Source organism: Parambassis ranga, chromosome 8 (assembly GCF_900634625.1).
Source record: "Parambassis ranga chromosome 8, fParRan2.1, whole genome shotgun sequence".
Classification (NCBI taxonomy): Eukaryota; Metazoa; Chordata; class Actinopteri; family Ambassidae; genus Parambassis; species Parambassis ranga.
Window position 1 is genome coordinate 13,883,705 of NC_041029.1, and position 20,949 is coordinate 13,904,653.

General features: G+C 42.9%; 4 protein-coding genes across 5 annotated transcripts; all 4 read left to right on the forward strand.

Annotated features, from left to right (window-relative positions):
* Positions 1-30: 30 nt before the first annotated feature.
* On the forward strand, positions 31-3,691 carry kctd13 (potassium channel tetramerization domain containing 13). Its single transcript, XM_028411881.1, has 7 exons — positions 31-415; positions 872-1,123; positions 1,520-1,689; positions 1,821-1,910; positions 2,007-2,059; positions 2,149-2,344; positions 2,428-3,691. Exons 2-7 carry the CDS (start codon positions 895-897, stop codon positions 2,668-2,670), a joined length of 981 nt encoding a protein of 326 aa, XP_028267682.1. The 5' UTR covers positions 31-415; positions 872-894; the 3' UTR covers positions 2,671-3,691.
* Positions 3,692-4,166: 475 nt separating this feature from the next.
* On the forward strand, positions 4,167-6,634 carry hirip3 (HIRA interacting protein 3). Of its 2 annotated transcripts, none has more exons than XM_028411858.1 (8): positions 4,167-4,269; positions 4,670-4,790; positions 4,860-5,007; positions 5,101-5,481; positions 5,563-5,714; positions 5,798-5,945; positions 6,047-6,145; positions 6,336-6,634. In XM_028411858.1, exons 1-8 carry the CDS (start codon positions 4,196-4,198, stop codon positions 6,521-6,523), a joined length of 1,311 nt encoding a protein of 436 aa, XP_028267659.1. In that variant the 5' UTR covers positions 4,167-4,195; the 3' UTR covers positions 6,524-6,634. The 2 variants fall into 2 exon arrangements, with proteins under 2 accessions (XP_028267659.1, XP_028267660.1); XM_028411859.1 differs by having other exon boundaries at positions 5,107-5,481.
* Positions 6,635-6,930: 296 nt separating this feature from the next.
* On the forward strand, positions 6,931-9,067 carry antkmt (adenine nucleotide translocase lysine methyltransferase). The gene is made up of 6 exons (XM_028411892.1): positions 6,931-7,007; positions 7,473-7,656; positions 7,739-7,843; positions 7,924-8,064; positions 8,175-8,225; positions 8,485-9,067. The coding sequence occupies exons 1-6, from the start codon at positions 7,003-7,005 to the stop codon at positions 8,707-8,709; spliced, it is 711 nt and encodes a 236-aa protein (XP_028267693.1). The 5' UTR covers positions 6,931-7,002; the 3' UTR covers positions 8,710-9,067.
* A 646-nt stretch (positions 9,068-9,713) lies between these two features.
* On the forward strand, positions 9,714-20,889 carry xpo6 (exportin 6). Its single transcript, XM_028411815.1, has 24 exons — positions 9,714-10,324; positions 11,136-11,226; positions 11,669-11,781; positions 12,120-12,317; positions 12,648-12,807; positions 14,343-14,420; positions 14,534-15,059; positions 15,328-15,454; positions 15,560-15,669; positions 15,749-15,857; positions 15,988-16,080; positions 16,604-16,673; positions 16,779-16,938; positions 17,048-17,140; positions 17,338-17,482; positions 17,797-17,946; positions 18,029-18,218; positions 18,310-18,465; positions 18,555-18,669; positions 18,747-18,918; positions 19,004-19,165; positions 19,284-19,382; positions 19,940-20,170; positions 20,283-20,889. The coding sequence occupies exons 1-24, from the start codon at positions 10,322-10,324 to the stop codon at positions 20,382-20,384; spliced, it is 3,453 nt and encodes a 1,150-aa protein (XP_028267616.1). The 5' UTR covers positions 9,714-10,321; the 3' UTR covers positions 20,385-20,889.
* Positions 20,890-20,949: the final 60 nt, after the last annotated feature.

The following is a 20,949-nucleotide window of genomic DNA, read 5'->3' on the forward strand; positions in this document are numbered from 1 at the left end:
AAGAAGAAAGCCGGAAGCTGTTGTTCTAGTTTCGCTTCCGACTGACCTATTTAGCTTCTCGTATTAGCATCAGTAACAGTCATTGTGTCCGTCAAACAATAGATTTGTGTTTTTTTCTGAGTAAAGTTATATTTTGTATATAGGTACGTGCAGTCACTTCACTTTGTCTTCCACGAAGAAGAAGAAATGACTCGGAGCAAATGGTAGCTTAAAAGCTGTTGTTAGCCACTTTGATTTAGCTAGCCTGGCTGCGATTAAAATGAGGTGTCAGTCGTTAGCTGCTCTGTAAATGTATGTTTTTGTTCTTCTTAGTTGTAGCTTATAGCTGGCCAGCTGTTTATGATTAGCGACCACACCTTTACTTCTCTTAGCTTAGCTAGGTTCACTCTTGCAGCTCCCTTGGATGTTCAGAGTGGTAAGTACAGTTTAGCCTAATAATGCTAGATCTTAATAGCCTTATATGTTAGCATCTGTGGTGCTTGGTATGATCATTGATTTGAACGTAACTGCAGTGATAGCAGGGGGCAGTTTTGAATGGCTGACCGAGCATGACTGAATCAATGTTTTGGTCAGTTATGTTGTCTTGTTTTGGATTTTCTATGCATTTAATGTGGGAGTGTCTGTGATGGCCACATAATCTGTGCAGTTAAACATTTTGGCCGTTTAACTGCACAGATCATGGAGCTAAATTACTGTATGAATGCAGAAATATACTATATTTAACTTTAAGTCATTCCTCAATAAGAAAGAAGTTTAGATACCTCTTGAATATCTCTCTTAAATGGAAACAGCTGGTGTCATTGTGTGGAAATTTTATGGTTCATTTTTGCATATGCTAATAATCATTTATCTCTGTCTTTAAACCTTGTAGTCAGAAAGTGACTCTTCAGCCCCATGTCTGCTGAGGCTTCAGTCGGCGGTCATGCTGCCCAGTCTGCCCTGTCTCAGCCTGCCTGCCACAGCACAGAGGAGGCCAGACACCTGGGTCTGCTGGGGAGCAAGTACGTCAAGTTAAACGTGGGCGGCTCACTGCACTATACGACTGTCCAGACGTTAAGCAAGGAGGACAGTCTGTTACGAAGCATATGCAATGGTGGAACAGATGTTACCATAGACTCAGAAGGTGAGTGGATATCAGATAACACTAATGTTACATGTTTAGTTTTCTTTTGTTAGCTGCTACGTTTTTACATTTTATATAAATTCTAAATAACAAGTGTTAAATCAAACATGGCAGGTAGTCTCTCAGACAGGTTTAGCAGCTGGAGTCACAAGATTATCTTTAGTTTACTGTCTGTTATTACACATGTGGTTGTGTGTTAAAGGCGTGTCTGCATGAAATGTTACACAGTCTATCCTCAGCATTGGATGATTAAAACGGTTTTATAGGTCTGTTTTTTTAGTTACGACTCAGTTGTAGTCAGTGACCACACAGTAAACCCCGTGAAAAACATGGAGGATGTAAATAATAAATTATATCTTAAGGAGAATGACAGAATCGTTTTTCCTGCTCATCTAGGGTGGGTGGTGTTGGATCGGTGTGGCCGTCATTTTGGTCTGGTTTTGAACTTCCTGCGTGATGGTTCAGTGCCACTGCCAGAGGACCACAGAGAGCTGGATGAGGTCCTGAAGGAGGCCCAGTTCTATCAGGTCCAGGGGCTCATCCAGCACTGTCTCAGTGCCATGCAGGTACATATTTTACATTTATGTACAAAAAAAAGAGTATGTATAAGTGTATATTCTTTATAATTGATTTCAAGCAAAATCTCCATTCAGGATGTAAAAAAACAAACATGCAGCATTTTCTTTCTCTTTATCAGAAACGAAAGGACGTCTTTCAAAGTGTCTGTTACATCCCCATGATCACCTCAGCCAAAGAAGAACAGAGGATGATTGCTACCTGCAGAAAGGTGTGTGTTATGTTAGCTGAGAGAAAGTCATAATAATAATATTAAAACAGTTTCTGAAGAATTACACACATTTATTTTTGTTTCTTGTCATTACAGCCGGTTGTAAAATTGCAAAACAACAGAGGAAACAACAAGTACTCCTACACCAGGTAAAAACCGTCTTTTGTGTCTTGTGTTTACTTTTAACACTTTCTAAGGTGCTTTAAAAGAACAATGACTTATTCTTTGTTTTGTCCAGCAACTCTGATGATAACCTGCTGAAGAACATCGAGCTGTTTGACAAACTTGTGCTGCGATTTAACGGCCGAGTGCTTTTTGTCAAAGACGTGCTCGGGGACGAGATCTGCTGTTGGTCTTTCTACGGTGAAGGCCGCAAGATCGCAGAAGTGTGCTGCACTTCCATCGTCTACGCTACAGAGAAGAAGCAGACCAAAGTATGTTTAAACTGTAAAACTGCACTTTGTTTGCAGTTTTAAATCTCCAAATGGTCCTCTCACTTCCTAATATGTGTTTTCAGGTTGAGTTTCCCGAGGCTCGAATATTTGAAGAAACCCTCAACATTCTGATCTACGAGAACAGCAGAGGATCGGGAGGCTTACACCTTTTAGATTCAAGAGGCTCGGGTTCATCACTGGGAGCTGGCCAATCAGAGGAAGATGGTGCGGTGGGGGGCGACAGACGGGTGCGTCGGATACACGTGAGGAGGCATATAATGCACGATGAAAGAGGGCATGGTCAGCAAACTGTGTATAAGGACTGAGGAGGATGTGAAAGGCATGGGAGAGATTGTGTGTGTGTGTTCACTTTTGTTGTTGTATGGTAGCAGAATGAGAGATCACAGCAATAGCTTGGTGAAAGTGAAAGTGATGATGATGTTGTCGGGACTGAGTGTGTGAGGACAAAAATGCTTCTGTTTACAAAAAGAAAATTGAGCACATTCTTCTATAGGAAATATGTGAAGTTACCTGGAAACTGGCATAAATATCACTTTTCACATGTTAGTGACGGGCCTCAAAACCCAACGAGCAGATGACCCACTGCTGATGTGGGTGATGATGATGATGATGATAATAATAATGATGCACTGGCCGCCTCCTCTGTGTTGTGAAGAACGGAGGACGGTGAAGTTGAGCCTGGATGTGTGTACACTGGAAGAGTAGCCATATTTAGTGAGGTTGTCTATGAATGAGATTGTCGAGATAAATTATTGCAGCTGTTGCTTCAAGATGTTTTTTATTAATTAATTTATGAACCTAATTTATTGTTTGGTATTTAACTTTTTGTATTGAATGCAATCTTTGTGTTAACTAGTGCTCGAGGTCCTTTCTGCAACATAACATTTCAGTTTAAAGATGAACCGTGACCATTTCTTTGATTCTGAGCCATGATCTTTCAATTTTCTGCTTCTTAACCCAAACCTCAACATTTTGCTTTAAATGATTTTGGCCTGACAGGGATGATAAAGGCAGCTTATGCTGGGTTGTTTTGGGTTTTTATTTTTTATTTCCTTTATGGATAGGATAAAGTGTTTTCCTTCTAATATTCACCTGTGACTTGTGTACACTTAATCACTTTGAATACTGAAAAAAAATGGAATGACAGCAATACGTGTCTGGAGCCCCTCATAAAATAACCTTGGAATACTTTGAAATATGCACTAATGTACCTGCCGTCCAGTAGAGGTCATGGAAATGTTCTGATTAAAGTACTGCTTACAGCCTGACATCGCCTCTTGGTCTGTTTTTACTAAGATATACTGTACACACCTGTTCTATAGGAGGAGTTCTGTATTTAACACATAACATGTAGTTGTGTGCTGATTATGGAAAAAAATAAAAAATATTAACCTACAGTCCCTATGCAACAAATATATATTTCCATCTACACGGTGATAATTGTCATTGAATGATATTGTCTCAGGTTTTTCTGCATCATAAATTTTATTTAAATACATTTCAGGGATTGTATGAGAAGTATCTGTTTTTTTAAATATTGTTTGTGTGTTTAATAATACATGTTTTGACTTCTAATCACATAAACTGTTCAAAATAACAAAAATAAATAATACAAACAAAAGTGAAATAAAATTTCTGTTTAATTTTATTATTAATTTTAATACAAACACAACATTGGTAATAATAATAAAAGGCTACTAATATTATTAATAATATTTTTAACGGAAATATAATTATTAAAAATATATTTCGGGGCGTGGTGTGCGTCTGACGTCACTTCCCACTACGTGCCTGGCGCCGCCAAACTAGAAAGTGGAGAGTGTGGAGAGGATGGTGTCGGACAGAGAGGCTGCGGGTATCCGCCGGTTCGTGTGCCGTCAGCTCGGTGGACAGCCAGATCTCAGGTACGGAGAAAAGGATTAAAGATTAATTTAATCGTAAATGACAATCACAGACTTTTGGTTGTTTATTGAGAGTTAACTTTTGCTAACTTTACGCTACACGCTCTGCACTCATAGATGCTAGCTGTCGTTATTTAAATACTCTAACTCGCTAAGCTCAGTTAATTTTATCTTTAATTTGCTGTTCAATAAATAAAAGATGCTGAAAATCATTGTGTTTGGGGTTGTCCGTGTCGTGTGATGCTACATTCACAAAGATAAGCTGAGTTTTTTGACGTGTTTCTGAGTTAGCTCGCACGGCTTTGCCTACATGTACCAGGATGCATTGCGTGAGAATGCTTGAACAGCTTCTGCTTGTTCAGTTTCACACTCTTATGCTCTTATCTGCTCTGTTTTGTTGCAGCACACTGACTTTGGGCATTTTAAGAAAGCGTTATCTGGCTCATGTGGGATGTGACTCTTTAAGTGCAGATGCCAGAAATTTCTTAAAGCAGGTGGTTCAAGAGGAACTTATGAAAATGCAGGTATGTGGAATTGTCCTATTGCTTTAGACATTCCGGGTGAAGAGGTCATCTTCATGCTGTTCCTACCAGGATGAGGACATAAACGGAAGTGATGTGGAGACCACGAAGCCCCAGAATAAAAGGAAGAGAGAGGAGGAGAGTGACGAGGTGACAAGTGAGAAAGAGGAGGAATCAACTGCAAAGAAGTTGCGACCCAATCCTTCGAGCACATCGTCAGGTGTGTCAGAGCTGCTGTTTGAAGCCTTGAGGTGTCCATATTTTATTTCTTTCTTTCTTCCATGTAAAGAATAAGACCTTTTCTACTTTGTTGTGACAGAAATAAAGGATAAAGAGAACAACAGAACTGGAAGTGAGAAAAGTGAAGATGATGATGAAGACATGAAATCTGGATCTGACGACAATGCAGAGAAAGAGGTGCAAAAGCCAGAGCAAAAGAAACGTGGAAAGCGTGACCAGGAAACCAGCAGCAGCAGCAAAAGCAGCGACGATTCTTCAGAGGAGGACACGAAGGACTCAGGAGGAAAAGGGAAGGAAAGTGATGATGAGAGTGGTGGGAGTGCAAAGGAAGAGGAGGATGAGAAAGAAAACACCACCAAGAAAGAAGAGAAGAAGACCCCAGTGAGTGATGAGGAGGATGAAAGTGATGAAGATCATGGGAAAATCAATAACAAGTCTGATGGCAGCGAAAAAGGTGAGTTTACACCCTTTAAAACGCAGCCATTCAGTCTCAGGGTTGTTTATGTAGCCTCACGTGTCCGACTGTGTTGAACAGAAGAAAAGGTCGCTGTGGAAAAGAAAGATGAGGACTCTGACTCATCGTCTCTCCCTTCTTTGGAGGATGATGAGAACAGTGAGAAAGAAAACGAAAAGAACAAGAAAAAGAAGAAAGTCGAGAAAAAAGATGAGAGCAGCCACGATAAAAAGGTGAGCTGGGCTCTTTATGTTGTGGGGAAAGGTGTAGAATATAGGCTGCATCTTCTTTTGCCTGTCCTTCTTTTTGTCTGCAGGATGGTGAAAAGGCGGTTGTCCGGCTCAAACGTTACATTTCTCTGTGTGGCGTGAGGAAGAATTACAAGAAGCTCCTCGAAGGCTGCCGCTCCATTCGCTCCAAAGTGGCCGTTCTGAAGAAGGAACTTGAAGATCTTGGCGTCCATGGTCAGCAGAAATATATTCAGCTCTTCATAAACCATACATGCTGGGACTTTTACCTACACTTCTGTAGACCAGAGGTTTAAGTTGGTTCTGTCTTCATGCAGGGCAGCCATCCATTGAGAAATGTAAAAAAGTCAGGATGAACAGGGAGGAAGCTCAGGAACTGGCTGAGCTGGATGTCAGCAACATCATCACCACACAAGGTAAATATTTATCTCTTTTTATTTTTCTGGATTGTTTAAAGGAGCCTAAAATCCAAATTAAATGATACAGAAGCTTTTATTCTGCACCGTATGTTGTGGAGAAGACTTGATGATGATCTGATGTAATGCATGATGATGATAATGTGTGTATGATGTGAATATTTCATATCATCTGTGATACCTCTGTTAGGTCGACCTAGGCGCAGAGCAGCAGCAGCATGGCAGGAAAAAGACGACCCCCCCTCCTCTGCATATCAGCACGCTCTGAACTCCAGCTCTGGCAGCGATCAGGAGAAGGACGCACACAGAGGACGCAAGAGAATGTCAGAGTGGGCCAACCTGCGCGGGATCATCAGTGACGACGCAGACAGCGACTGACTGCCCTTTCAGTGTTCACAGGAAATAACTGTAAAAAGTATTAAAAAAATGTCCATGTGTTTTGTATACATTAGTTTGTATTTCAATAAAGTGTTAATAAGTGTTTTATTACTTAATGGAATAGTAGAATTGCAGTAAAGCTACATTGATGCTTAAGGCAGGATGATGTATGTGTCTTAATGTTCTGCATTTAGTTTGGACATATAATGTTAATTATTATTATTATTATTATTAATAATGTTCATGTTATATACTCCACATGAGCAAGTTTTGTGTTGTAATTAATTCTATTTACACAATCCTGCGTCTCTTTTCTGGAAGCGATGCCGCTTTAAGGCTCTGTGCGCGCTCCCGTGACGGAAATCAGTTTTTGGTTTAACACCGGAACTACATTAAGCTCTCCTGTACTGTACACGGAATATTCCGCAGACGGACCGTTCCTACGGGGAAATGTGTCCGCTGCGAATTCCTGCAGGTCAATGAGGTATTGAATTTTTCTTAAAAAAACTAACAACAATCATAGTTGTTATGTTTATATTATGATAGCATTGCGCTAGGCTACGCTAAAGAGTTTATTTGCTAATCTTTGTGTCGGAACTTATTACGAGTCAAACTTATGATACCTTACCGATATGAGGAAAGCTGTGTTCATACGACCCTCAAAATAGTCAGTAAGGCTGACGTGTATAATCTGTGTCTAAGCAACGTCTTGTTTTTTTCCATATTCTTTATTTTTATGTATTTATAATGGTGCAGTGTGTGGTCAAATGTTTGAAAGTCAAAATATAGTGTTGAGCTAATGTAGTGTTTAGTACTCATAAATGACTTTATAGCTTTAAATAAACTGTGTTATCGTGGTACAAAGGGTTAAAAGACTTGTGTCTCTGTGTGTATCTACTTTAAATTGCTTTATTTCCAATATTTCATGACGTTCTTCTTTGATTTTCAGTCATTTCCCTCCTCAAGCAGGAATGGATGATGATGGACCAAACGAAGTGTTTGCTGAGCTCAACTCCAGACCCCTGGGAGGATGGGGCCTTGCTCAGATAGCCGCTGGCACCGGGCTTGCTGTATATGCCATGTGGGTGGGAGTCCTCCAGCCGGGGTTCCGAAAAGTCCCTCTCAAACTTCAGGTGTGGACGGTGTTCTTTCGATAGTTATGTTGCATTACAGGAACGACTGACCTCTGTGAGGCGTCTTTAAAATGTCTTCTAGGTCCCGTACATCCCTGCCAGCAAAACCCAGGTACATAATGTGATGGCACTGCTGAGGGGGCGACAGGGCAGCCTTGTGGATTTGGGGTCTGGCGATGGTCGTATTGTAAGTGTGTGTGTCAAACATGTAAGGCTCTGTTTTCCTGCGCTGCTTTGTGACATGATTTTGTGGCATTTGTTTCTGAGGTCCTGGAGGCCCATCAACACGGTTTCAGTCCTGCTGTTGGCTACGAGCTCAACCCCTGGCTTGTTCGCCTGTCCCGCTTTCATGCATGGAGGGCGGGGCATCGAGAAGAGGTGTCATACCGACGAGAAGACCTCTGGAAGGTTTGTACACCAAAGCACCAAGTCACTCACACACACATCTACAGTGCTGATGAAATAGTTTATTAGCACATAACTGGTGTGTGATGTAACCGTCATGTATCTCACCACAGGTCGACTTGACAAAATGCAAGAATGTCACTGTGTTTTTGGCACCGAGTGTGGTAAGTGTATACACATCTATACACTGTAAAATAACACAATAGTGATGCAGAAATAAGTAAAATTCAGGTGGGATGACTTGTCAGGCTGCATAGGTCTCTGCGCATGCGCACTTACCTCATTTGCAGGGGCTTGTGTCACATGTGTGACACATGTGTCTCTCTGTAGGAATCCTTGTAACACACATTAAACAGTCTGAATGATCCTTTATGTCTTCAGTCCAGAGAGGTCATGTTCTTTCCACTCTTGTGTGTTTCCCAGCTTTCGTTGTTGCAGGAGAAGCTGCAGGCGGAGCTCCCTGATGATGCCCTGGTGGTTGCGGGCCGTTTCCCTCTACCTGACTGGAAACCCTGCAGGATTGAGGGACATGGTGTGGACAGGGCTTGGGCATATAACATGCATGCACAAAGGCAGCAGGCCCTCAAGAAAAATAACACACACAGTGACCGTGACATTGAACAAACCAGGGAGGAAGGATCCAGCTGAATTTACATGGATTTACTATAAACAAAGTTTAAATGTCCTTCACTGGGACAAACTTTACAGCCTGACTACATTTTATTGTTACTCCGTCCCTCACTGTGGATCTGAACCTAACTTATTAACCATTTTATGTTCTTAAATTTTTATCATGTTTAACCAGAAATTCCTGGTTGATGTCCCCCCACCAACTAAAGCTTTTAAACTTTGTCTCATCTGTTAATGTTGATGCTTTGTTGAGAGGCTGAGAGTATCTATCTGTATTATTTACATATATTTATATTTCTAAAGTGTACATTTATCTTCCCTGTGATGTAAATTATTATCACATAAGTAAAGATACCTGTTTTGATCTGTATAAGCAGCAGTGTGTCCTGTGAGTGATCATTTAACACCGTAATGATTGTGTTAATCTGACATTCTGATGTGCATATAGTGATTATTTTAAATGTGTCATTGTTTAAAACAGCTACAAGAACAACTCAAAGAAATCACTGAAAGGACGAGCTTTAACATCATGTTGTGGTGCTAACGGCTCAGCTGAACAGAATTCTATGAGAATGTTTTAGATCTGTGTTTAGGTAAAGTTATTTTTCAGTGGGTACAGTGAGGTGGCACAAATCCCATCCAACACACCTGTGTAAGGGTTTAAAATGGAGACTGTCTGTCCATGAAGGCCCCAGCTGGGTTAATGAATAGCCTTTAATAAACTTCATAAAGGGCCAATATGGCAAAAAAACACACACACAGTTTCTTTAGAAAAATTATAATAATGATCTATGAAGTCAAAAAAGCAAGTTAGACCTGTGATAAAGTTATTGTCTTCAGAAACACATAATATAAATAAATATGTGCATATCTAGGCTTTAGTTATATATGCACCATTAACCTTAGTCATTCTTTTTTTATTAAAAGCTACCGCTATGTGACAGGAAATCGTGCTTTTATTATGAGTGAGTGGCCTCAGAGTGGAGCTGATTGGGCTGGTTGCAGCAGAAGAGGAAGTTGCGAATCAAAGCCTGTAACCTGCAAGCTAGCTGTACACTTGAGCCGCCCTAAGCACTGAAAAGACGAATAACAGGAACAGACGCGTTTAGTATTAGACATTTGGTGTTACTGTAAATGCTGTCAGATAATATAGCTGATGCGTACGTTCTCTTGCTTTGAAACTGCGTGCGGTAGAGACAAAGCTGTCGTGACCAGAAGCATGCCTACGGTTGACAGCCAGCTAACGAAAATGATGCCTTCATCCTTCTAGAAAAGCAAGCAAGCTAGCTAGCTAGCTAGCTAGCTATCTATCCGCTGCAGCGTTAGCTTCTGGGTAATGTCCCGTCGAAATGCCTGACTCAGAACGCTAATTAGCGCTGCATGCTTTCCCGGTGTTAGCTAGATGCTCCACACAACGCAGGATTTCTGTATTTAGCTTGATGGTAAACGGTGACGGCGTTTCGACCTGAGCAGTCGAGCAGACCATGATGAGCCCCCTTTGCGGTTACGTTAGCTAGCAACACCTTAGCTAACGATAGCTATAGAATTGGCTAGCTGGCTAATGTTGGCTTATTACTGTAATTAATCAGCGACTTGATAAACTGAAAAAAGGCATCTGAGCCAGCTAAACATGGTGAGTATACTTTAACATGTGTTGCTGAGCTTGTTATCCACGCTGTTGTCTTCCTGTCTTATGTTGCTGAAGGCTAATGCAGAAGCCCTCGATTCCACTAACATAGCAGTAACAACCGATGTACAGCTAATAAATGTAATTAGAAGTACGTAATAGCCCGTGTTTGTGCGCGGTGTGTGGACTCGTATGTCTGTTATGTCATCTAACGGTTTGAGGGCAGGTATTTGACGGGATGTGACAGCTCGTTAAGCCATTTCACGATAACACCAGACGCCCATCTTGCAAAAGCGAATATTTGCTGTGAGCAGTGTGAAGCCTCGGCAAGTTGCAGCTTATTTGAGGAATTCAGACCTGCCTGCCTGCCTGCCTGCCACAGGGGTGGGGGGGGGGGGACTGCCCTTTAAAATCTCTATCTGCTATCTGGTTTCTGTTAGGCAGGGCCCAACTTCCTCCACATAAGAAAACCAGGTTGCAGCAATGCTAAAGAATATTTCCATGACAGTGTTTAGACCTGAGCACACCGATCAGACATGCATGTGCAGTTGTAGATCCTGTTTATGTGCAGGTATGCATGAGGACATGTATGACAGTGAGCACATGCCTGCTTACCTTCTGATATTTATATATATATATGAATTAATGCTTAAAATATGATGATAGTATACATGGGGTGTGTGTGTGTATTTCTTGTGAGTCGCATATGTGTTAAACAGACCTCCCAGTGTTGGTGTGAAGTATGTTGTCGAATAGTTAGTCTAAATATGTTTTCTGTGTTTAACCTGACCTTTGACCTTTTTTTATCACACATTAGGCTTCTGAAGAGGCATCGCTGCGCGCGCTAGAGAGCCTAATGACGGAGTTCTTTCACAGCTGCACAACTAATGAGCGAAAAAGAGAAATAGGTACGTTTGGCTAGTTGCTCAACATTACAGGTAAGGGCCTGGTGGAGTTATGCAGTAAAATCAAAACAATGAAGGCCCGGTAGCTTTATTTTGAATGTGCCAATTCTTGTGAGGTCACAAACTCACAAAAACGACCACAGCAGTGTCCTGGTTGGAAGACGTACTGTCAGTTTTGGGGCCTGTTTTAGCGACAACAAAGTAAAATAACTGTCCCTTTAAAGTCCAAGTCCCACGTATACTGGTCTGTATTGTAGCATGGATCTGGTTGTCACTGTAGAATATATCTAATGTGACCTTAAATAGATTGCTTCATATGGAAAGTATTTTTGTGTCGATTTTTATGCTCTTCCTGTGTTGTGACGCTTCACTTTCAGTCCTGTCTGTCAATAAAGTACTACGTTCATGTCGAATATCATGCTCACTTCCTTTTTTTTCTCTGCAGAGGAGCTGCTGAATAACTTTGCACAGCAGACTGGAGCATGGCGCCACTGCCTGTTCTTTCTCTCCAATACTCAGAATGAGTACGTCATGATGTACAGCCTCACAGTATTTGAAGTAAGTCCTGTGGGTGCGTTTTCCAGAGGCTGTGTGACACTGTAAAGCTTTGAAAAACAGACGATTCTGAGAGAAAAGTATTCTTTTAAATGTACAGAACACAGGAAGAGATGTAGGGCAGTGTGTTTCATGCCGTCTTCCTGTTTCCTCATTTTGTGATTCTGCAAAAACAGTGTGTTAAATGTGTTTGCATATGATGAAAGGCTCAAGATCTTGTGATTACTGTCATCTTCTTTGATGCACACCAGATATAAATGCTTAAAGTTTTTTGCAGAGAACAAACAAACCAGTAGCCAGAGCTTCCACCACTGATCTGTCTCTTCTTCATCTACTTTCAGAACCTGGTGAACAAGATGTGGATCGGCGTGGCATCGCAAGACAAAATGGAGATCCGCAGCTGTCTGCCCAAACTCCTGCTAGCTCAGCACAAGTCTGTGCCCTACTTCATCCGGAACAAACTCTGCAAAGTCATCGTGGACATCGGCCGCCAGGACTGGCCAATGTTCTACCATGACTTTTTCACAAACACGCTGCAGGTGAGACGTTATCAAGTGTCCTCCTGCTTCCCTTCTTCCTTTTCTTGATGTCAGAGTCAGCTGTTGTTTTAGCATTTACAAAAACAAGCTATGGGGAAGTGGGTGATTAAGTGGAAGACTCTATTATAACAGAATTGAGGGGAATGATTGCAACATGGTGACAGGGTTTCCCACAGGAAGTCGTTCAACCAAGCTGCTAAACCACAGAGAATAGATCCTGGTGCATCTTGTCTCAGTGACTTGATTTGTAAAAGAAAAACCCCTGAACTGACTCATAATCTCTTTTAGTAATCACACTCTTGCTGATCTGTCTCAATCTCTGTGCTACAGCTGATCCAGTCCCCAGCTCTGGCCTCACTGGGGCTGGTGATGTTGAAAACCACATCAGAGGAACTTGCCTGTCCTCGAGAAGACCTGTGTGTTGCCCGGAAAGAGGAGCTACGTAAACTGCTGCTGGAGCAAGTACCCACAGTGCTCGGACTGCTGACCGGTGAGAACAAACTTTTGTGGAACTTGTTGTCCTTGTCTAAACAGACTCTTTAAAGACCTGTGTGTTCACACAGATGAGGAAAAGCACTATGCAACGTTCACAGTTTTTAGAGATTTTGGAAAGACTATGAGGACACATCACACACTTAAGTGCGCCTGATGAGGCATCACAGATTACGTGATGTGTCAAACTCGTTTAAAGCTAAAAAATCCAGTTGGTGGCAATAATGCATCAATTTGTTTTTTACCAGCCAACAACAAACTTGGCTGCTCGGGGAAAAAAGAAGAAAAAACAGATTTTGATAATGACGCTATTTCCTGTGTCCCATCCTCTCTGCTTCATTGGCTATTTGTAGTTGGGTCAGTTCATTAGTTCACCACACTGGGTCCAGACTCAGCCCGAAAAAGTCAAACGTGATATAATGGCTTAAACTTGAGGTCGGGTCTGTTCCACTCACACACTTGCAGGTTTTAGTGCCACCTTCCCGTGCTGACTCTCCCCACCTAGTGCAGACTTTGCCAAAAGGAAATAAAATTGGGCAGAAATTGTGTAATGTGTCCTCGGCTTCAAGAAACCTCCCCAGTATGATGTCTGTACAGATATAAGATAGTGATGGGGAGGCCATTTTACACTGTATATGTATAGAATTAAATAACTAGGTATTGTTTTTGAATAGGACGAGAAGCTGTGTGAGAGCTGGGTTTACTGTGTTTTTAGTTTTTAGATTTATAGTGAGTGTGTCAGAGTTATTTACTGTTCTCTTAGCCTACTTTACTCAGGAGTATCTGAAGGCTGGTAAAACATGTTTTACTGCCTCGACGGTATGAAAACACACTCACAATATCTCCCAGTACCTACCAGTACTTTCAGAGGAAAAAGCTGAGCTCAAAAAGATGGTGTGGAAAATATTTCACCACTTCAAAAGCCTGCGACTGAGCGACAAGACGCACAAATGTGCCTGTCATTTTGTGTTTCCTGTTTCAGATAAAGGTTCAGTGATGAGACTCCACTCTCCCTGCAATAGCTACAAAGAACCTAAAAATAAAACAGATGTTGTAAAGTGGAATGCTGCCTTACAGTCAGGGTTGTTGTTGTTATGGTGGTGCAGCTGGTGGATGCATGTTGGGTGTATGTATCAAAGTGCACTGCGCTCTGAGTGAGCCAACGCTGCTGTCGTGTCTTAAATGCAAATACATCCAGTTTGCAGGCTCAGGTTAGGTACCTAAGGTTTGTGAGGCCCTTAAGCTCCAAGTTTGTGTTGGAGTGGTTCAGACCAATCGAAACGTTTTAAGGTGTGATTACAACAACAAGTGACTTGACAAGTTTTTTTTATCCCCAAATTTTCAGCTGTTTTAAGTTGTGTTTTCTCTTCTAGTACACAGTCATGTGATTTTATTGATCTGATGGTCAGCTGTGTCTGTCCTTCCCAAATAGTTTCCCACGTGTTTTTGTGTAACAGACTATGGGACATGCAAGGTTAAGGCTAGAGATGGTATATGTCTGTAGTGAGATTTTTTTCTTGTCTCGTCTTGCAGGTATCCTGGAGACCTACTGGGACAAGCACAGTGTCATAGCTTCTACTCCGCCTCCCTCACCTACCTCAGGGGAAAGTGGTGAGTCCATTAGCTAATTAAAACATGACCATTATAGTCATGAAACAGTTGTCACGCGTGTGTTATTCTCACATGTTAACCGCAGTGTGTTTTGTGTTTCTTAAATGTGTCAGTGGAGCTGCTGGGCAGTTTGTTTCAGGGCAGCCAGTACTCGAAGCTGCTTTGTCAGCCGATGGCAGCGCTGGACAACGAGAGCCAGCAGCTCTGCTGTCTGGTCTTGGAGTGTTTGGCTCACCTGTTCAGCTGGATCCCCCTGTCCACGAGCATCACACCCACCCTGCTGGCATCCATTTTTCACTTTGCACGTTTCGGTTGCGACCTCCGGACAAAAGCCAAAACCGGATCCTTCATCTCGTCCAACTCGTCCTCATCTAACGGACAGCTCAATCCAGGGACGCTGCCGCCAACCTCCAACGGAGGAGGGCGACAGCCAGGCGAGTACAACAAGGGGGATCGAGCTCGGCTCGGCGTGCTCGCCATGACTTGCGTCAATGAACTGGTGTCAAAGAACTGTGTGCCAATGGACTTTGAGGAGTACCTGCTGCGAATGTTCCAGCAGACCTTCTTCCTTCTGCAGAAGCTGACACGGGAGAACAATGCTCATACAGTCAAGAGCCGCTTACAGGAACTCGATGAGAGGTACCGCAGACTGTTCATGTTTGGCTGCTCTGGGATTTCTTTGTATCATCTATCAAAACGCTCTTTGTTTTCATCACTGCTGTCTTCTACACTGACTCCATACAGTCATGTTCTGCAGCTCTGTCACATGTGCTTCATTCTGACCTTTTCTTTCTGCATTTATATCTATAAACATCCCATAATAGCCATCTGCATGTACTGCTTTTTGCCAACAATGATCTCATGCCTCTAACTGCTGAACTGTTAATTGTTTCTTTCTGATCTGCAGTTACCTGGAAAAGTTCACAGATTTCCTGCGCCTGTTTGTCAGTGTTCACCTGAGGCGGATCGAGTCAAGTCCTCAGTTTCCTATCGTAGAGTTTCTGGCCCTGCTGTTTAAGTACACCTTCAACCAGGTAAAAGACACTTCTGTTACTTCTTTACATAGCACGCACCACGCAGAGTGGGCTGTCTGATAACTCACCACTCTTTTTTTTTTTTTTTTTTTTTTTTTTTTTCAGCCAACCCATGAAGGCTACTTTGCCTGTTTGGATATCTGGAGTGTGTTTTTGGATTTTCTAACAACCAAAATTAAGAGCAGGTTAGCAGACAGAGAAAGTGTCCTGAACAGGTGAGTCACTCAGAAACACACAGGTTCTTCTGTCGGTGTGACAATGTACATAAAAACATATTCATCTGTGTCTGTGCAGGTACAAAGACGCCTTAGTTCTTCTGCTCAGGGAAGTTCTGAACCGCATACAGTTCAGATACAACCAGGCCCAGTTAGAAGAGCTGGACGACGAGACTCTGGATGATGATGTAAGAATATTGTTTTATTGTATTATTTTTAGATATTGTGTATATCCACATCACACATTGCAAAGGTGTTTTTTTTCGTTCTTTCTTTCACTTAAAAGTCTGAATGTTCTCCTTTATTTGGTAACTATAGCAACAGACTGAGTGGCAAAGGTACCTGCGTCAGAGTCTGGAGGTGGTTGCCAAGGTGATGGAGCTGCTCCCATCGCATGCTTTCTCCACTTTGGTAAGAGAGTGTTGTTTTTGTCACCATGACCCTTTTTAAGGCAGCTTTCATTTTTCAAACTGACGTGCTGCGGCTGTTTACAGCAGCGCCAGCATGTATCTGTACAGGGTAGCGACCTTAGAAAAATACTAACAGCTGAGAATCATGCTTAGACAACTCACGATTGATAGATTGTGTTAGAATTGTGCATCAGATCCCCTTAACCATGGTCCTTCCCCATGTCACACACCTCACACTTGCTATTTTCACATGGACGATAAGGGCAACAATATAAGTACAACTGTCGCTTTAGAACTTTGATGGTCGCCATCTTGGCTGCTTATTTAAAAGGGAGGAAACATTAAACATGAAAATGTAGACTGAGGAAGTGGGACTAACAAGAAACACATTTTTTGTTTTACTTACGTTTGGTGTTCTTCAGGTTTTTGTTGCCCCCACCTTACGTGTTTGTACACATGTGTTTTGATGTTTGACCTTTGGTTTTGTTATTACATGTAAAGTCCTTATCAGCCTCTTCTTGTAGTTTCCAGTTCTTCAAGAAAACCTGGACGTGTACCTGGGTTTGCAGCAGTTTATCGTCACTACTGGCACAAGTAGGTCCTTTTTTATTTTAAAAGAATTTAGCTTCTAATTCTTTTAGGCAACACTAAAGGATTAAGGATGAAATTAGGAAAATATTGATTGTTTTTGTTTCCCAGGTCGAAGGCTCAATATCACTGCGGAAAATGACTGCCGTCGGCTTCACTGTTCTCTCAGGGACCTCAGCTCCCTCCTGCAAGCTGTCGGACGACTGGCTGAGTATTTCATCGGGGAGGTTTTTGCTGCACGTTTCAGTGATGCCCTGGCAGTGGTGGAGAGGTTGGTGTTCTGCTGTTCCTACAAACCAGGACACCGCATGGCTCCTGTTTTCATTTCATGCATTGATGCTTGTATATTTTCATGTAAGAGGATGTGGTTATTTTTCAAGGTTGGTGGAGGTGACCTGTTATGGCTCACAGACCAGCCTTTATGACCTGGAGACTGCCGTGCCTTCTGTGCTCAAACCAGACCTCATTGATGTGTGAGTATCTCGCTCTCACTGTACGACAACATTAAACTGCTATATAATGAAACACGGCGGAACTGAGAGTGTAAATGAGCAGTTGGTGTGTCTGTTTTAAACATTTGTCCAGCGGGTGGGAGTCGGTGCAGCTGCCTCCCCTTTATTTACTGTGCAGCGGTAAGCATTAACCATGTGTGTTGTTTGGTTTACTTCAGACATGCGCAGGCCCTCGCTGCTTTGCAGGCATACTCACACTGGCTGGCACAGTTCTACAGTGAAGTCCACAGTCAAAACCAGAGCCAGTTCATCACCCTCATCACATCAGCAGTAGACGCCAGCAGCCCGCTCATCACAGCCAAGGTATGTCTAAATGATTCCTGCTAAACCATCAAAGTAAAAAAAAAAAAAAAAAAAGAGACTGTAAAAACTGCAGCTGGGTAATGGTTGATATATAAAGTGTAGTGGCTTCAACTTCAAGTGGAAGTTTGATATGGAAGCTGCAGCCTGCGTTCACAGAGAAGGTGATTATCTGGTCCTCTTTGAGTGAATGTTTTGGGTAAATATTCCACCAGTGTCTACGTTAATATAGCTGTTTTGCAAACTCACCTTTCAGTGTTCTTTAAGGCAAAACATCCAACACGTCCAGTACTTTTGATTTCTGTCTTTATCCGCAGGTACCTGAAAAGTTGCTGCTCTCATCGTGCCATCTGATGGTTTCCATAACCTCCACAGTGAGGCCTGTGTTCCTGGTCTCTCTGCCAGCCGTTCAGAACATCTTCAACCTGATCACCACAGAGAACCGGACACGCAGACTTCCTCAGGAGGTGAGTACAGTTGAGATTTTAGGAATGTTTTTCTTTTGTGGATTTCTTGAAATAATTTGTGTGTGTGTTTGTGCTCCCTCAGGCTCACATGTTGGTGTGTAGAGCTTTATCCATCATGCTGCTGCTCCCGTGGCCAAATCTACCTGAGAGTGAGCAGCAGTGGCAAACTCGCTCCAGCAACCACGCCAGCCTGCTGGCAGCACTCACACGAGAGTATCGCATTCTTAGAGGGACGATGAACATCACTCCACGGCAGCCCGGTCTGGATGACAGTCAGTATTTGTTTTATTTTTGTTCTTGTTTTTCTCCTTTGTTGTCCTCTCTCTCTCTCTCTCTCTTCATGTTTTTTTTCTCCCTCCCCAGTGAAATCAGTGATCCAGCAGACTCTGCCTATCCTCAGAGACGTCGTGGACAGCATCTCAGGTGAATCCACCAAATCACGTCAGATCTGTTATCAGAGTCTTCAGGAGTCTGTCCAAGTGTCGCTCAGCCTTTTCCCAGTGTTCATTCAGCACCCAGGTCAGTTCATCATTCACAGTCCGTACCTACGTAATCTATCAAAGCTGAAGTTATTCCAGCTCCCTTAACCCTGACTTCCACCCCCTTAGATGTCACAGATGAGATGCTGGCCTTCTTCCTGACGCTCTTTCAGGCATTGAGAGTCCAGATGGGCGTCGCCTTCACGGGACAGATCATCCACACTTTTCTCAGCATGTTCACCAGGTAAATAAAAGCCTGACAGCAGACTGATGGTCTGCGTTGGAGGATGAAGGTTTTTAATGTCTGTTTTTCTGCTTCAGGGAGCAGCTGGCAGCCAGCATTCTGCAGGAGGGAAGTGCAGGCTGCAGAGTGGTGCAGAAGTTCCTGAAAATCCTGCAGGTGGTGGTGCAAGAGCCCGGTCAGGCCTTTAAGCCCTTTTTACCCAGCATCCTCTCCCTGTGCATGGAGCAGGTCTACCCAGTGGTGGCTGAGGTCAGTCCAGGCCTGGTATGATTGTCTGACATCCTTAAGATTCCCTGGACTGCTGTTGGTAACTGAATGTTTCTGTGTTTGACAGCGGTCCTCTCCAGACGTCAAGGCAGAGTTGTTCGAGTTGTTATACCAAATACTTCACCAAAACTGGAGATACTTCTTCAAAACGTCAGTCTTAACAAGCGTCCAAAGAGGAGCTGCTGAAGACGCCATGGAGAACGAGGCCCAGTTCACAGCTGCCATGCAGGTTTGTTTTCATCATCTTACCTTTCAGATAGACCAAAAAGTCCAGAATCTGTTTCAGCTGATGGATGAAGTCATTGTTCACTCTGTCTCCATTTAACTTCCTCAAACATCTTTTGCAGGCTTTCGGACAGTCGTTCCTGCAGCCTGACATCCACATCTTCAAACAGAATCTCTCCTATCTGGAGTCACTCAACAGCAAACACAAGTTATATCACAGAGTGAGTTCAACCTCTATGTTTCTGTTTTTTAATTTAAGATGAGAAAACAACCAAAACACACATTAGACAATGTCTTAAAGGCTGATCTGTGCCCTCAGAGTGACTAAAATGAAGCTATTATCTCAGGTTAGAGTCAAGAAGTGGCAGTGTTCACCATTATTCACAGGTTTGTACTTCATGATTAGGAGAACATGGATGCATAGGTGCAACACCTGATGAGAATATTCTCTAAAAACTTGGACAGAAATGCGACCACCTTAGTCTGCAGAGAAAAACCTTCTCTGGAAGAATCGACACAGAGCTCTAGAAGAGCTGCTTTACTTACTTGCTAAGAACATGAAGTACCTAAAAGCCCAAAGTCACAGTGAAGTCTGTCCACTGACAGAAGCACCATCCATTCCTTATATAACTTTATAACTTACAAATCTGTAATTTCTGTCTATTCACCAGCAGGGGGCATCCTTCTGTCTGCCCTGCTGTCAATCTCAGACTTGATGTACACCCATCATCTTTAACACTGACTGTTCTCATCCTTTTCATTTATTATCGTGCTGCAGAAGCTTTTCCGGACCTCGATGCTCTTCCACTTCATTAATGTGCTGCTGCAAGTGCTCCTCCACAAAGGTCACGACCTCCTGCAGGACGAAATCACACTCGCTATTTACAACATGGCCTCTGTCGACTTCGATGCCTTCTACTCAGCCTTCATGCCCGAGTTCCTCAACGGTTGTCAGGGAGTGGACTCCAGCCAGCGGGCGGTCCTCGCGCGCAACTTCAAGCTGGAGCGGGTAAGACGGACAGTTTACGATGACATGATTATGTAAACGCATCACTGACTTTGTTTTGTTTAGATGTCATTTTGCAGCCTTAACGCTTGCCGTTGGTTTTTCCCTCCTCCAGGACTTGCCCTCCTTCACTCAGAGCGTGCAGCGGCTGGTGAACGACCTTCGCTACTACAGACTGTGTAATAGCAGTTTGCCCACTGGTACCATCAAGCTATAGCACAGCGACCGCTGGAACCACTCCACCCACGGACTCTACCCACTCTGCCCCACACTCAGCTCAGCTCCGCCTCCTCAGAGACACACGGAGGAAGAGCGGCACGTAGTTTGGTTGAGTAATTGGAGGTTGAGGATGCTGCTGATGATTTTCTCTGATTTCTACTGTAGATGGTTGGCACGTTGTTGTAATGTTTTGGAAGCAGTGCCCTCCTCATGCCAATCATGATGTGGCAGGAAACGTTAAACCCGGTCTGCAGTTGGCTTTTGCCCGGACCCGGAGCAGTCTGAGCCAGGCCTTCTCTCCCACGCCTCCGCTTCCACAGCCGGGCTGGGACTGAGCACTTTCAACTCATTTTGAGTTTTTAAATGTCTGCTTTTATTAATTTTGCCTTTTTTTCATCTCCAAAGGAGACGGACTGTCAACTTAAGACCTTTCATATCATTCCATTCTGAAAAAGAGAAAACCTGCTTCATTAATAAAGTGCTTTTTTTAGTAAAAACTCTGATTTGTGGAGTTTTTCTGACTTTAGGAAAAGATTCATACCTTCTGTCTGTTTAACTCTTCT